This window comes from Globicephala melas, chromosome X (genome assembly GCF_963455315.2).
Source record: "Globicephala melas chromosome X, mGloMel1.2, whole genome shotgun sequence".
Taxonomy (NCBI): domain Eukaryota; kingdom Metazoa; phylum Chordata; class Mammalia; order Artiodactyla; family Delphinidae; genus Globicephala; species Globicephala melas.
This window is the reverse complement of record NC_083335.1, coordinates 63,100,213-63,115,343: the sequence shown is the minus strand read 5'-3', so window position 1 is coordinate 63,115,343 and position 15,131 is coordinate 63,100,213. Positions and strand designations below refer to the sequence as shown.

The following is a 15,131-nucleotide window of genomic DNA, read 5'->3' as shown; positions in this document are numbered from 1 at the left end:
AGAAGAGACATTTAGATTCAGCTAAGTGAAACTTCCTAGCAAAATAATAACTCTAAATAACTACTTTGTCCACACATAGGTATTTCCTCCCTTCATGGAGCTGGCCTATCAGGGAATCATAGATGTCAGAGATAAGAGGAGTTGGGAGCATGATTAGATGTGGTATCTATACAGAATACCCCTCTTTTATTTATTTATTTATTTATTTATTTATTTATTTATGGCTGTGTTGGGTCTTCGTTGCTGCGCATGGACTTTCTCTAGTTGTGATGAGCAGGGGCTGCTCTTTGTTGCAGTGCACGGGCTTCTCATTGCAGTGGCTTCTCTTGTTGCCAAACGCAGGCTCTAGGCACGCGGGCTTCAGGAGTTGTGACACATGGGCTCAATAGTTGTGGCTCATACGCTCTAGAGCACAGGCTCAGTAATTGTTGCACATGGGCTTAGTTGCTCTGCAGCATGTGGGATCTTCCCAGACCAGCACTCGAACCTGTGTCCCCTGCATTGGCCGTTGGATTCTTAAACACTGTGCGACCAGAGAAGTCCTGCATGTGCTTCTTATTGCAGTGGCTTCTCTTGTTGTGGAGCACCAGCTCTAGGTGTGCGGACTTCAGTAGTTGTGGCTTGTGGGCTGTAGAGCGCAGGCTCAGTAGTTGTTGCACACGGGCTTAGTTGCTCTGCGGCACGCGGGATCTTCCCACACCAGGAATCGAGACTGTGTCCCCTGCATTGGCAGGCAGATTCTTAACCACTGTGTCACCAGGGAAGCCCCCCACCCCTCTTTAAAATAAAAATTCTGATGGAACATTCTTCCTAGGAGAATTAACTAGGTAAAGACTTTCTAAAGTATTTGCTTACTGAGCTGTAGTCAGCTCTTAGATATAGTTGCTGGACAGGTTTTCTGGAAATACTGTAAATTATTTCACTTTGAAGATTTTCAAAAGTGAAAAAGAAGCCCTGAGATTTGCTATGTGTGCTGATTAGAATCAGGAAGAAATTGTTCTGCTCTCATCTATTCAATATTTGTGATTACTCATGTATCGTAAAAGTATAATTGCCTCCCACACACATGTACGCTCCTTGTTCTGTCCCACATTATTTGCAGTCACTTGTAGCACTAGGTCTGCTTTTCCTTGGCTTACTAAGGTGTGTACATAACCAGAACTCTAAAATAAAGTTGGCTTTTGAGCAAGCAGTTGCATTTGACCTGTGATTGGATGGTTGCTGAGCAGAGCTCCACATCCCAAAATATAGTCTCTACTTGCCACTAATATGTCTCAAAGACCACCATTATAAATTAGGTCTTTTAATAATTCACTTCCCTTTATTAAAATACAGAAACACATTTTGCTGAGATTTTACTAAGAAGTCTCAGTAAAATACACAGAAAGCTATCCCTGATATTCATTTGAAACAGGTTTTCCCAGAAATAAGCAACCAAATACATAATATTGCTGAAAACACTCTTGAACCATATCATGAGTAAAATTTAGTGAAGCTTCAGGTTCAGGTAAACTGATAAATATTCATAAATAAAAATACTAACTTCCCACAAGAACTATATATGGAATAGTTTCTGGACGGTATATTGCTGGAAATCAGGCTAAACTCAGGCCATCAGTTTCACTTTTTCTCTTATGTTTTTCTTCTTCCCAAGGAAGTGAGTAAAATTAAGTAAGGATAGGCTCCTGAAGCAAGAAAAAATTGATCAAGGAATCTGGCATGTTGCTTCAAACAAATAGCTCATTTAAAATTGGAGTCTGTTCCAGTGTCTGTTACAATACGGATTCCTTCCTGAGAAAGGGAAATCTCAAAAAAAATAGTAATATGCTCTGAAAAAAATGCCTCCTTCATCTTTTGTGTCCATCGCTCTTAGATAAAGGAATATTTATATTCATTACAGCACAGCTGACTAGGTTTTTTTTCCCCCATGTTTGAAAGCCTTTCCAACAATCCCAAGCAACTTTTCCTACTAGAAAATAATGTGATCTTAACAAAGGGATAACATTACCAGCTCTCCCAGAAGGAAGTCAGAAGAATATTAAGGGAGATTCGGTATTCAAGAGCATTTCAAGTTTGCAGTTTAGGATATACAGATGAAAAAGCATTAAAATATGGCCAGTCAGGGAACAACCAACAGGAAAAATACAGACTTCAGGAAGATAGTCTTGAGTTTAAGTTCACATCACTTAAGCAAAAATGTTCTTAATATTTAGTTGGTTCCCCTTTTTTGTGTTTTTAGGGAACACTGTACATTGCCTATGATCACATTTTTCATATTGTGCAGCAATTATCATTCTTCCTCACTAGACTATAAGGTCTAAAAAGACAGAGATTTTGTGCCTTTTTCCACCGCCCATACCTCCAGTAGCAAGCATGCACCTGGCAAATGACAAATGCTGAATAAATATTGGATGATCCCAACATATTCCAAACATAGTTCTAGGTGCTTCGGGGGGTATAAAGATATATGACTCAGCCCCTGACTTCAACAATTTTCTGGCATAGTTGTGGTGGAGTGGGGTGAAAAGGGGAGCAGAGGCATAAATAAGACACAGACATAAGTTACTAACCAAAAAGCAGAAGAAGTATGTGCTTTAAAAGAGGTATATACGAGGGTTTTAAAAAGGAGTTAGGACAACAGTGTTGAGTTAAAGAAGTTTTCACGAAGGACAGGAAATTTGAGAAAGGTCTTTACAAATAAGTAGGACTGGTATGCAAAAAAATAAAACAAAACAAAAAAAGATATTCCAAGCTGAGGTAGCAGAATGAAAAAATGGAAAAAGCTATTTGTGGGGGAAGAAAAAGTCAGTTTGAATAGTATGGAGCTCAGTTTGGCTGGAGTTCTGGACATGTTAGGAGAGCACTGGGAGACAAAATCCTAAAGGTAGATGGCCCTGTATTTAAGAAAGCCATTGACTGCCAGACTGTATTTTGTGATTTTTTGGGCAATAGGAATCCATTATTACTTTTTAAGAGCTCATTTTAAGGAAAAAAATATCTGACAGCATTATATAGTATGGAGTAGAAAATGATAAGGGATAGGGAAATAAACTAAGTAATAAGGTCCTGAACTAGAGCATAAACAATGCAATTTAAAGAATAATATTATGAGAAATAATGCAGTTGCAGAAAGTAGTAATAATAATAATATCAGTTATTAAGCATTTATGTACCTTACACTATGCTAAATAAATTATATACAGCAGCTCAATTAATTCTCACACTGACTCTAAGTTAGGTAGTATGATTTTTCTCATTTTATCAATGCGAAATTAAAGAATCAGAGAAGTTTGGCAATATACCTGAAGTCACACAGCTATTTATTAAAAGAGCAAGAATTTAAACCCAGGTAATCCTGACTCCTAAACATATGTTATTTCCCCCATAGTAAGCTATCTTCCCTAACTTGTTTGGAAGTGGAAAATAAATGACAAAGAGTCAATACCTCCAAGACTTTGAGACAACCTAGGAAAACATTAGTGAACTTAATAGCAATGAAGAAGTCAGGAGCAGAATCTGGTTTGAAGTTTTGAGGGATGATCATTTTTGTGTGAGATATATTGATTTTATTTACTGAAATTATTTCTTTCAACAAATACTGAGCACTTATTTGTGTCTTCCACAGTCCTCAGTTCTGTTTTATAGCAAGTAAACAAAACACACAAGAATCCTTGTCCTCATGAACTTTACATTCTAGTAGGAAAAATATATAAAAACAAAATAAATAAGTAAAAATCAAAGAGTATGTTAGTTACAACTGGCAATAGATAAAATAAATACTGACAGGAGATGGGGAGTGTTGGAGGTGAGCTGCAGTTTTAAATAGGAAGATGAGGGAAAGCCTTATGAAAAGAACCCACTTGGGTAAAGATCTGAAGGAGGCAAGGGAGTAAAACAAATAAATAACTAGGCTAAAGCATTTCAGGCACAGGGAACTGCCAATTCATATGCTTTGAGGCAGAAAGGTTCTTGGTCTGTTCACCTAACAGCAAGAATGGTAAAGTTGCTGGAGCAGAGTGCAAGGGGGAGAATCTTAGAAGGTGAGGTCAGAAGAGTAACCAGGGGCCAGACCATGTAGTTAAAATAGGCCATTTGTTGTAAGGACTTTTATTTCTCCTCTGAGTGAGATGAGAAGACATTAGGAGATTTTTTATCAAAGAGGTGACATTATCTGACAAGATATGACATATTTTCAATAAATAGAAAAGATGGCTTCACTTTCATATGTTGAATTTTAAGATGGTAATGAAATATCCAAAAGAAGAGGTGTTATATATAGTTGGAAAGAGAGCTACAGCTCAGGATTCACATATAGATTTAAGAGTCATTGGCTTTGATAGGAGAGGTGAATGTTCATTAGAGGTTGACTGGATGTTTATTTGTATAGTTCTGATTTCTTATCAGTGACGTTAGCAGGTGATGACTTTTATATAAATAGTTAAAAGGAGGTTGAAAACCCAGGGCTTGTGACTTTTTGGTCAGCCACCTAATTTTGCCTGTCACCTAATCAAAATCACTACCTGTGAAAATATTTCAAAGATGTATTTCAGTTTGGGAGCTGAACAACCTCTAATTTTAACCACTCTTTCAACATCGATGTTATTCTTTACAGTCTTGCTTCTTGTTATTTTATAACACCGTCTCTCTACTTCCTTATCTGAGAAATCTCAAGTATTTAACCCCTTCAATCTGAATGCATAGTTCATACTATTTATCAGCATGTTTAAATAAAGTGTGCATTATATCTTTGAACAAATGTGCTATTTTACTTACCAGGCAATTGAGGCAAAATAATAACAATTACAATTCCTTCAGGGGTTGAATCAAGCCAACTTCAAACACGGATTTGATAATCTACATGGATTTGATAATCCATAGCAGGATGTTTTATAATTTCTACTTCATTTTTGTTCTTCCCACATATCTTTAAAGTCAATTAACTCCTCCTGCATTTCAGCAGCCTTGAGGCAACTATCCAGGTGCCTAAACTAAAATTTGTTTTAGAACAAAGGTCATGGACCTAGCTGGGTCAACTTTTTGGGGATTTTGATTCTCCGTATTGATGTCATGGTCTTTTGTCTTGGATAATTGAGAGGTGGCTAAATGATCCTTGTTATTGCAAGTAATTAAAGAGAGGGTAGTTGCCCACTAATTTTCAGACATCTGGGGAAGATATGAAACAAATCAGTGGCCCCTATATGATGGTTCAAGGACAAATGCTGGCTGGGTTGGCTATATCTGAATCATATGGGGATCTTTTTAAAAATACAAATTTCAGGCCCTAAGTACTGAATAAGAATCTCTACGGGAGACACTAGAAAATCTAAGGAAAGTTGTAATTTTTTTTAAACTTCCCCAGATGAGTGTGACCCTCAGTGATGTTTGTGAAGCTGTGGTCTACATCAGAGCCTCTCAAATGTTAATATGCCTAAGAATCACTTGTGGTTCTTCTTAAATTGCTGATTGTGTTGCAGCAAATCCCAGATGGGATCTGAGATTCTTTTGCATTTCTAAAAAGTTCTCCAGTAATGCTGGTTCATGGATCACATTTTGAGTAGTAAGGGGCTAGATTACTTCTCAGGTTCCTTCTAGCTATACTGTCCTGTGACTCTAAAGTGTCTTATGGAACTTGTGACTAATCACACTCATTCACATCAGAACTTTCCATTAAAGGTAATAGATTTTTCTACACATAGGCTTTTCTTTCAAAAATTTCTAGACAATAATTGGCTTAATTTTTTTTCATTTGCAGCTCTGACTTTGTTTCTCACTTTTTAGTTTACGACACATAACTGAAAATGTCCCAGAAAGATGATCCATCCAAGTTAATCACCTGTGAAGAGTTGTGGACCCACTGAGTACAAAAGCAAATCTTCCTTCTATGTGAGCCAAAAAAATGAAAAACAGCCTGCCAAACACCAGTAAAGAGATGACTGTCATCATATGGGAATTTGAAGAGCTACTATATGGCACATTTATGATCAAATGGGAGAGGATCAACTGTTATGATGTCCCAGAGGCCTTTTAACTGAGTAAAGAAGAAGGGAAAATTATAACAGCTTGTCATCTGTGCTTGCACATTAGACTTCAATGTAGTTAATGTAGACAAATCCAAAGCAAACATGCAGATAGTTACTTGAAAAAAACCCAAATCATGTATATAAGCCCAGACCAATGCAATAAAAAGGATGTTATTCTATATTCAGTCTCCCCAGCCCATCGATGATCAGTCTTTTAGAAAGAGCAGCAGTAAATTATAAATTTAGCTTTTTAACCACCATTTAGCAAAGGCAGTTTCTCTAGAAAGAAACATGCCTGCTAATGACACATGTGCTGGGACAGATGGATCCAATACAGATTTTCGGTACTTCATCTATGCAGTGACATACACTGTCATTCTTGTGCCAGGTCTCATAGGGAACATATTAGCCTTGTGGGTATTTTATGGCTATATGAAAGAAACCAAACGGGCTGTGATATTCATGATAAACCTAGCCATTGCTGACTTATTACAAGTCCTCTCCTTGCCACTGAGGATCTTTTACTACTTGAATCATGACTGGCCATTTGGGCCTGGCCTCTGCATGTTTTGTTTCTACCTGAAGTATGTCAACATGTATGCAAGCATCTACTTCTTGGTCTGCATCAGTGTGCGAAGATTTTGGTTTCTCCTCTACCCCTTTCGCTTCCACGACTGTAAACAGAAATATGACCTATACATCAGCATTGCTGGCTGGCTAATAATCTGCCTTGCCTGTCTGCTATTTCCACTCCTCCGAAGCAGTGATGACACCCCTAGCAACAGAACAAAATGCTTTGTGGATCTTCCTACCAGGAATGTCAATCTAGCCCAGTCTGTTGTCATGATGACCATTGGCGAGTTGATTGGATTTGTCACTCCTCTTCTGACTGTCCTGTATTGTACCTGGAAGACGGTTTTATCACTGCAGGACAAATATCCTGTGGCTCAAGACCTTGGAGAGAAAAAGAAAGCCTTGAAGATGATTCTAACCTGTGCAGGAGTTTTCCTAATTTGCTTTGCACCTTATCACTTCAGTTTTCCTTTAGATTTCCTGGTCAAGTCCAATGAAATTAAAAGCTGCCTAGCCAGAAGGGTGATTCTAATATTTCATTCTATTGCCTTGTGTCTTGCTAGTCTGAATTCCTGCCTTGACCCAATCATATACTACTTTACCACTGATGAGTTCAGAAGACGGCTTTCAAGACAAGATTTGCATGATAACATAAAACTCCATGCAAAATCATTTGTGAGCAGCCATACCACTTCTACCTTGACAACTGAACTATGTTAAAAAAAAAACTGAATGTGGACTGAAACTTAAGCTATAAAATTTCAGTGACATACTATACACATATGATCTCAACTAGAGCCAGCAGTTGTATCTGTGAACCTAAGACAAAGAGAGACTATTAGGTTGAAGTCATTATAAGCACTTAGTTTTGTTACAATGGACATTGAGTTTCCTTGTATTTAGAAGCAATGTAATTGTCTATTTATACTAGTAATCACAGTTTATATCCCAATATCATATTTTAGTTGTCTTTAAGTAGGATGGACATTATATTATTCTGCAAAAACAGTGTTAAAATCATGGACCTTTTTTTTGTGTGTGTGGTACGTGGGCCTCTCACTGTTGTGGCCTCTCCCGTTGTGGAGCATAGGCTCTGGACGTGCAGGCTCAGCGGCCATGGCTCACGGGCCTAGCCGCTCCGCGGCATGTGGGATCTTCCTGGACCAGGGCATGAACCCGTGTGCCCTGCATCAGTAGGCGGACTCTCAACCCCTGCGCCACCAGGGAAGCCCGCATGGACCATTTTTATCTCCATATGTGATTACACTCTAGTGTTTGAAGACTCAAATAGCTATTTCCTTCATTTAAATATCAGTATGAAAAATCATCTGTCACATCTATTAATAGAATGAAAATCTGAACTCAGGCCTCTGGTATGTTTAAAATAAGAACAAGAAATAAATTCACATACTCTCTATGACTGTATAAATTGCCATATTTAATCTAACCAGGGCAGGTGGCTTGTCAAAGTTCATACAATGTGACCCAAATTGCCTTTAAAGGTCCAGGAGAAAGCAGATAGGTGATAATCATAGTTCTGATTCTCTTAAACTTTTTACAGAGAACACCTCTGAAGACGTACGGATCTGCCAAGTAAAAGAAATGTCCACCATGCTTCTAGAGTGACATCAAGGTACCTCTGACAGGTTACTGCACTTTCTGAGCCTATGGAAGAAGTAGTGCACTAAGTTTAGGCCACTAAGTTTAGGCCAGAGCGAAAAGATGAAGTTATTTCTTATTTTTAAGTTAGGTGGCAACTGTCAAGCTGCATTCACAAGCCAGAGTAGGTTTGGAGGCAGCCAGGCATGTGGACCCTAGAGTCTTCAGTAATTTTTCTGGCCCAGCTTTGCCCCAGTCATACCATTGTAAGGCCAGCACAGCCTCCCTCCCAGCATCTGGGGAAGTCAGTATTTTCCCCTTTTGAGAAAAGTGCAGAAGATTAATTTTGGCCACATTGGACGCCCATTAAAATGCCTTGCCTCCTACCTGTTTAGTACTAGTATGCAGGAAACAGACCCAGGATATGAGTAGTAATTTAACCTGAGGTCTTAAATATTAGAACACTTTGAAAAATACTTTGGCAAAAAGCTTAAGTTTCAAAGCGTGCTTTAATTAAAATCTGTGTGCTTTAAAATGAAGAAACATGCTACTTCCTATCTGGAAGGAATGTGAAAATCAAGGAAGAGCTCCATCATATTTACAGAAAGGGAGTTATTTTAAGCACGCAGTTACAATACCAATATATTTGGGGAAAAATACTGGTGAAATCAAAATGAATTCTAATATCTAAGATGAATGGAAATTTTTCTAATGTTTTCTCTAGGCAAGTGTTGATTTGCTTGTACTTTGTTATTAAGATAATACCCTGCTAGAAGATTGACTTTGTGCTGCTAGCAATAGTGTATGTATTTATATCCTAATTATTCATCATAAGGTACATATTTCGATGTGTTAAATGAGTTCCAAATGAGTGTTAAATTGTGTTTTAAAATGGGTAACTGTAATTATGCCTGGTCTCTTTGCTTTAAAGTGATTTGTGTTTGAACATAATTCAGTGTTGTAATGGGATTAGAAGTAATAATTTTGTGGGTACTTGTAATGAAAGGGCCTTGTCTATACTATATGTGTCTATTATTTTCTATATTAGCATGAATTACACTTTTTAGGGTCATTTTGCGAGACCAGTGATTTAATTTCATTAACATATTAATTTCACTTTAAACATATCTATTATTTTAAACAGGAGGCAAATATATCCAGGAGATATATTTCCTCATTCTTAGAGGAAATGTTGAGGTTATAGCCCATTTATTAGGCAGTCCAGAAGCCCTTGAAAAGTATTTATATCATTTGAGGAAAATACAGAGAGAACAAGTGTCCAGTATTTTTATGCTGCTTAGCTAGGACCACACCTTCTCTTCAGGCCTGCCCATCTAAGTTTGTATTCAATGCTGTGATTTACTTTATCAAGCCCTCATCATCATCAGTATGTTTTGTCTTCTGTCTTATTCCCTTGTTCTAGTCAGTAACTGATAAATTTATTCACACTAATGTACTAATGACTAATGTTAGCTTAATATTAATTTGCCAAAGGATATCTGAATTCTAGGCCTTAGGGATGAACTTTAACTCAAAGTGTAAATCTCTCACTTTTAATGGAGGGATTAAAGACACTGAAGCAGACTGGAAAGGAAGATATTTTGAAGAAAGTGAGTCTTACAGCAGTGTCTTTCAGGTTACATATAGTAAGTGATCACCTAATTTTCTTACAATAATGGGGATGCTAAATTTTAAGAAATATATCTACAAACATGACTATCAGTTTCTCAGATCTCTGCTTGTTTTCTTTTTCTTTTTGCCTTTTTGCCCTTCCAACTCTGGATCTGCTTTCCAGGGAAAAGTCTAAACTAGGAGAGAAGTAGTGTTGCAGCTACCATCCAGACAGCAGCCTCTTGAGTGTCTCCTTTCCTTGGAGAATTTTCTCTCCAAACCTCCCATTTGTCACTTTCCGGGTTTAATGAAAAAAGTAAAACCCTCAAAAAGTAAACACCATCAACTACAGCAATATACAATTCAAGATAAATGAACTCACATTTTCTATTAAAGTTATTTGAGTTCTGATTGCAAAATGTACACACAATTATTCCAACAAATATTTTTTTTAAAGTGGCTTTCTAAAAAATTTTTATTCATTTATTTATTTATTTATTGGCTGCATTGGGTCTTCATTGCTGAGCATGGGCTTTCTCTAGTTGTGGCAAGTGAGGGCTACTCTTCATTGCAGTACGTGGGCTTCTCACTGCTGTGGCTTCTCTTGTTGCAGAGCATGGGTTCTAGGCACGCAGACTTCAGTAGTTGTGGCATGTGGGCTCAGTAGTTGTGGCTCATGGAATCTATGGTGCAGGTTCAGTAGTTGTGGCGCATGCACTTTGTTGCCCCAAGGCCTATGGGATCTTCCCGGACCAGGGCTCGAACCCGTGTCCCCTGCATTGGCAGGCGGATTCTTAACCACTGCACCACAAGGGAAGTCCCCAACAGATATTTTTAATATGGAGTGATTTCCATGTTATTATTATTGTCATTATTGTTATTTTTATTATTATTATATTCAAATGGTTTATATGTTTTTATTGTCTCTTGGTTTAGGAACTTATTCTGTTAACCTGTAATTCCATGAAAAGGAGCCATCTGCTCTAGGAACAACAGATCAAATTACCTTGGTCTGAAACTATGCATAAGTGGAACTCCTGTGCAACGTAATTTTTCTGTCATCTTTTTGTTTTTACTCCCAAAAGACTGTGAAAATGTTGCACTTGGAATATATTTATGTCTATAATTTATAATATGTATTTTAGTAATAAAGATGGTCTCTCTATTTGCATAGAAAATTTCTGCCTCCAGAATTCAATGTCACTTTTTCAGCAAACTGATGTAATTGATGATCTTTGTCAGTGTTCTCACATACATGGATGTTAAGTCCCCAGAGGCTCTACTCTCCCTTTCTCTCTGGAGTGGTGCGTTCTATTTTCAAATGGAAAGATGAACCACTTCCCCATCCTACCCTACACCTGCCATCCACTCTTCCCATACTGTTCACACCCTACTAAGATTATTCCCCATCCTCACTTGTTGACCAAGTTTACCCAAATGACTTAAATACTTGTACTTTTTAAAGTATAGTCTTTGGGCAGAAAAGGAGATGAGGGAACAGAAAGAATATTTTCTCTTTAATCTTAAGGGTTTTTAAGACCCAATAGTTTGATTTTTCTTATAGATTAGCAGGGAAAAAGTCTTATCCTTCACTGTCCCCCTCTGCTCTTCTCAAAACAGATCTACATAAACAAAACAAAACAAATAGTAAAGTCAGGAGAATTGTCTCTGGCTCTCCTCTCATCCTAGTTATCTTTCTTCCACTTTAGCAACTCCCTTCTCATCTCACCTATATTCCTAATGCTTTCAGTATCTTCTGCAATAACCAAGTTTTTATGAATTACACATTTTGACTGCTACAGAAAAATGTTCCTAGGAAGTGGTAAAGGCTTTCCTAAGGAGAAATTTCTGATGTTTTGGTAGACTTGAAAAAAATAATGGGATATAAATATGGGATTTGACCCACACATCAAATGTCCTCAAATAATGTACATCCCTCCTACATGCCTTCTTGAAGCCACCTCACAAGTAATTTTACTGCCTTCACTGTACCTTATTTTGAGAGGGAAGAAGTGAGAGATAAACTCTCAGGTAAATGTGGCTCTTTCAACTTATTTACTCCTCAATAATTAAAGGATGTGATGAGTGTTTGAGAGGCAGGCAGTGAGCTGTATCTTTTTTGAACTTCACAGATAATTTCTTCAGCAGAACTTCCTCAGACTTAAACACTTACTTGATTTTTCCAAGACCTTATTTCTTCTTCTATTTTCTGTTGACTAAGTTCTCTTCATCTAACTACTTACTGAACATCTGCTTATTCATCTATAGGCATAGTCCTTATTTAAGGCCTTACATTTTCCTTCTTGGATCTCTTCAAGGAATAATAGAGTAACTGTTCATTGGTGGGAAGTGGGCTGTAATTAGGCCTATCAATCTGACCCCAATATCTTCCTTTTTACAGGAGCTTCAGAAGCAGAGCTGAGAGGCAGATCTAGGATCTTTGTTCTTCAAGTTTGATTCTGTCCCACAATAGAAAGATGTTTTTCAGCCTTTCCTAAATAATGTTGAATATTCACAACTTGAACAAAGACCAGGATCATTTATACTTTTTAAAATGCCAATCTAATGAGAAGAAAAAATAAACAAAAACAGCTTGAAACAATAACGATCCAAGTTTGAGGCTCAGGGAAGGAAAGTATGAAGGAAGTAATCCTACTATAAACTTCCTACACCATACCTGGATAAAGACAAACATTGTAATAATGGGTTCAAAATGGTGTCACTAAATAAGTTTAACTTTTTCACTCAGATGCACATAAAGATAGATATGTGTATATATATATATATATAATATGTATAACATATATATGTATTTTACTATGGAAAAAATCAAATATATTCAAAAGAAGAAAAGAAGAACAATTAGTATAAGAAACCCTCATGTACCCATTACTCAGCTTCAACCAACAGCAACACATGGCCAGTCTTCTTTCTTCTATGTCTGTACCCACTCTCCTTACCCCAGATTATATAAAAGTACATTTCATACATTATATAATTCAAAAGTTTAATATTTTAGTAAGTTATAGTACCATTTAAATGAACTATTTAATATATGATCAAAAGGGGTAAGGGATAAGAACCGGTTTTAGATGTTTTTCAGTAATGACATCAAACACTAAATTCTAACAAGTATAAAAATTTACTTTTTATCAACCTGAACAAGTTCCAACTTAGATAAAATCATCTAGAGAGGCCCCAGGGAAGATGGCGGAAGAGTAAGACGCGGAGATCACCTTCCTCCCCACAGATACACCAGAAATACATCTACACGTGGAACAACTCCTACAGAACACCTACTGAAGGCTGGCAGAAGACCTCAGACCTCCCAAAAGGCAAGAAACTCCCCACGTACCTGGGTAGGGCAAAAGAAAAAACAGAGACAAAAGAATAGGGACGGCACCTGCACCAGTGGGAGGGAGCTGTGAAGGAGGAAAAGTTTCCACACTCTAGGAAGCCCCTTCGAGGGCGGAGACTGCGGGAGGCGGAGGGGGGAGCTTCGAAGCTGCGGAGTGCACAGCAACGGGTGCGGAGGGCAAAGCGGGGAGATTCCCGCACAGAGGATCGGTGCCGACCGGCACTCACCAGCCTGAGAGGCTTGTCTGCTCACCCGCCGGGGCGGGCGGGGCTGAGAGCTGAGGCCGGAGCGCAGGGAGAGGACTGGGGTTGGCGGCTTGAACATAGCCTGAAGGGGTTAGTGCACCACAGCTAGCCGGGAGGCAGTCCGGGGAAAAGCCTGCACCCGCAGAAGAGGCAGGAGACTTTTCCTTCCCTCTTTGTTTCCTGGGGCGTGAGGAGAGGGGTTTAAGAACGCTGCTTAAAGGAACTCCAGAGACGGGCGCGAGCCGCGGCTAAAAGCGCGAACCCCAGAGACGGGCGCGAGCCGCGGCTGAAAGCGCGGAATCCAGAGACGGGCGCGAGCCGCGGCTGAAAGCGCGGAATCCAGAGACGGGCGCGAGCCGCTGCTGAAAGCGCGGAATCCAGAGACGGGCGCGAGCCGCTGCTGAAAGCGCGGAATCCAGAGACGGGCGCGAGCCGCGGCTGAAAGCGCGGAATCCAGAGACGGGCGCAAGCCGCGGCTAAAAGCGCGGACCCCAGAGGCGGGCGGGAGACGTTAAGGCTGCTGCTGCAGCCACCGAGGGGCCTGTGTGCGAGCACAGGTCACTCTCCACACCCCTCTTCCGCGGAGGCTGTGCAGCCCGCCACTGCCGGGTTCCCGGGATCCAGGGACAACTTCCCCGGGAGAGCGCACAGCGCGCCTCAGGCTGGTGCAAAGTCACGCCAGCCTTTGCCACCGCAGGCCCGCCCCGCACTCTGTGCCCCTCCGTCCCCGCCGGCCTGAGTGCGCCAGAGCCCCCAATCAGCGGCTCTTTTAACCCCATCCTGTCTGAGCAAAAAACAGACGCCCTCCAGCGATCTACACGCAGTGGCAGGGCCAAATCCAAAGCTTAGCCCTGGGAGCTGTGAGAACAAAGAAGAGAAAGGGAAATCCCCCCCAGCAGCCTCAGAAGCAGCGGATTAAAGCTCCACAATCAACTTGATGTACCCTGCATCTGTGGAATACATGAATAGACAACCAATCATCCCAAATTAAGGAAGTGGACTTTAGGAGCAAGATCTATGATTTTTTCCCCTTTCCTCTTTTTGCGAACGTGTATGTGTATGCTTCTGTGTGAGATCTTGTCTGTATAGTCTTGCTTCCACCATTTGTCCTAGGGTTCTATCCGTCCATGTTTTTTTTTTTAATTTTTTTCTTAATAATTAATTTTAAGAACCTTATTATACTTTACCTTCGTTCTTTCTTTCTTTCTTTCCGTCCTTCCTTCCCTCCTTTAGACAACGAATCATCCCAAATTGAGGAGGTGGTCTCTGACAGCAAGATTTAGGATTTTTCCCCATTTACCTCTTTTAGTGAGGGTGTATGTGTATGCTTCTGTGTAAGATTTTGTCTGTATAGCTTTGCTGCCAACATTTGTCCTAGGTTCTTTCCGTCCCTTTTTTTTTTTTTTCTAAATAAGAAGTTTTTAATTCAATAACTTTATTATACTGTATTTTATTTTTACTGTATCTTCTTTCTTTCTGTCTTTTTTCGTTCTTTCCCTCCTTCCTTCCCTCCTCCCTCCCTCCCTCCCTTCTTTCCTTCTTGCCTTCTTTCCTTCTTTGCTTCTTTCTTTCTTTCTTCCTTCCTTCCTACCCTCCTTTCCTTCTTTCTTTCCTCATACTTCTACTAATTCCCTCTACTTTTTCTCCCTTTTATCCTGAGCCTGTGGATGAAAAGCTTTTGGTGCTCCAGCCAGGAGGCAGGGCTCTGCCTCTGAGGTAGGACAG

The 15,131-nt window shown here is 39.5% G+C and overlaps 1 protein-coding gene across 1 annotated transcript; it reads left to right on the top strand.

Annotated features, from left to right (window-relative positions):
- Positions 1 to 6,311: 6,311 nt before the first annotated feature.
- GPR174 (G protein-coupled receptor 174) lies at positions 6,312 to 7,313 on the top strand. Its single transcript, XM_060292114.1, has one exon. The coding sequence runs from the start codon at positions 6,312 to 6,314 to the stop codon at positions 7,311 to 7,313; it is 1,002 nt and encodes a 333-aa protein (XP_060148097.1).
- The last annotated feature ends 7,818 nt before the right edge of the window (positions 7,314 to 15,131 follow it).

What these genes read in the sequence shown, in the direction of transcription:
- GPR174 (XM_060292114.1), top strand. Translation starts at nt 6,312, where the DNA reads ATGCCTGCTAATGACACATGTGCTGGGACAGATGGATCCAATACAGAT.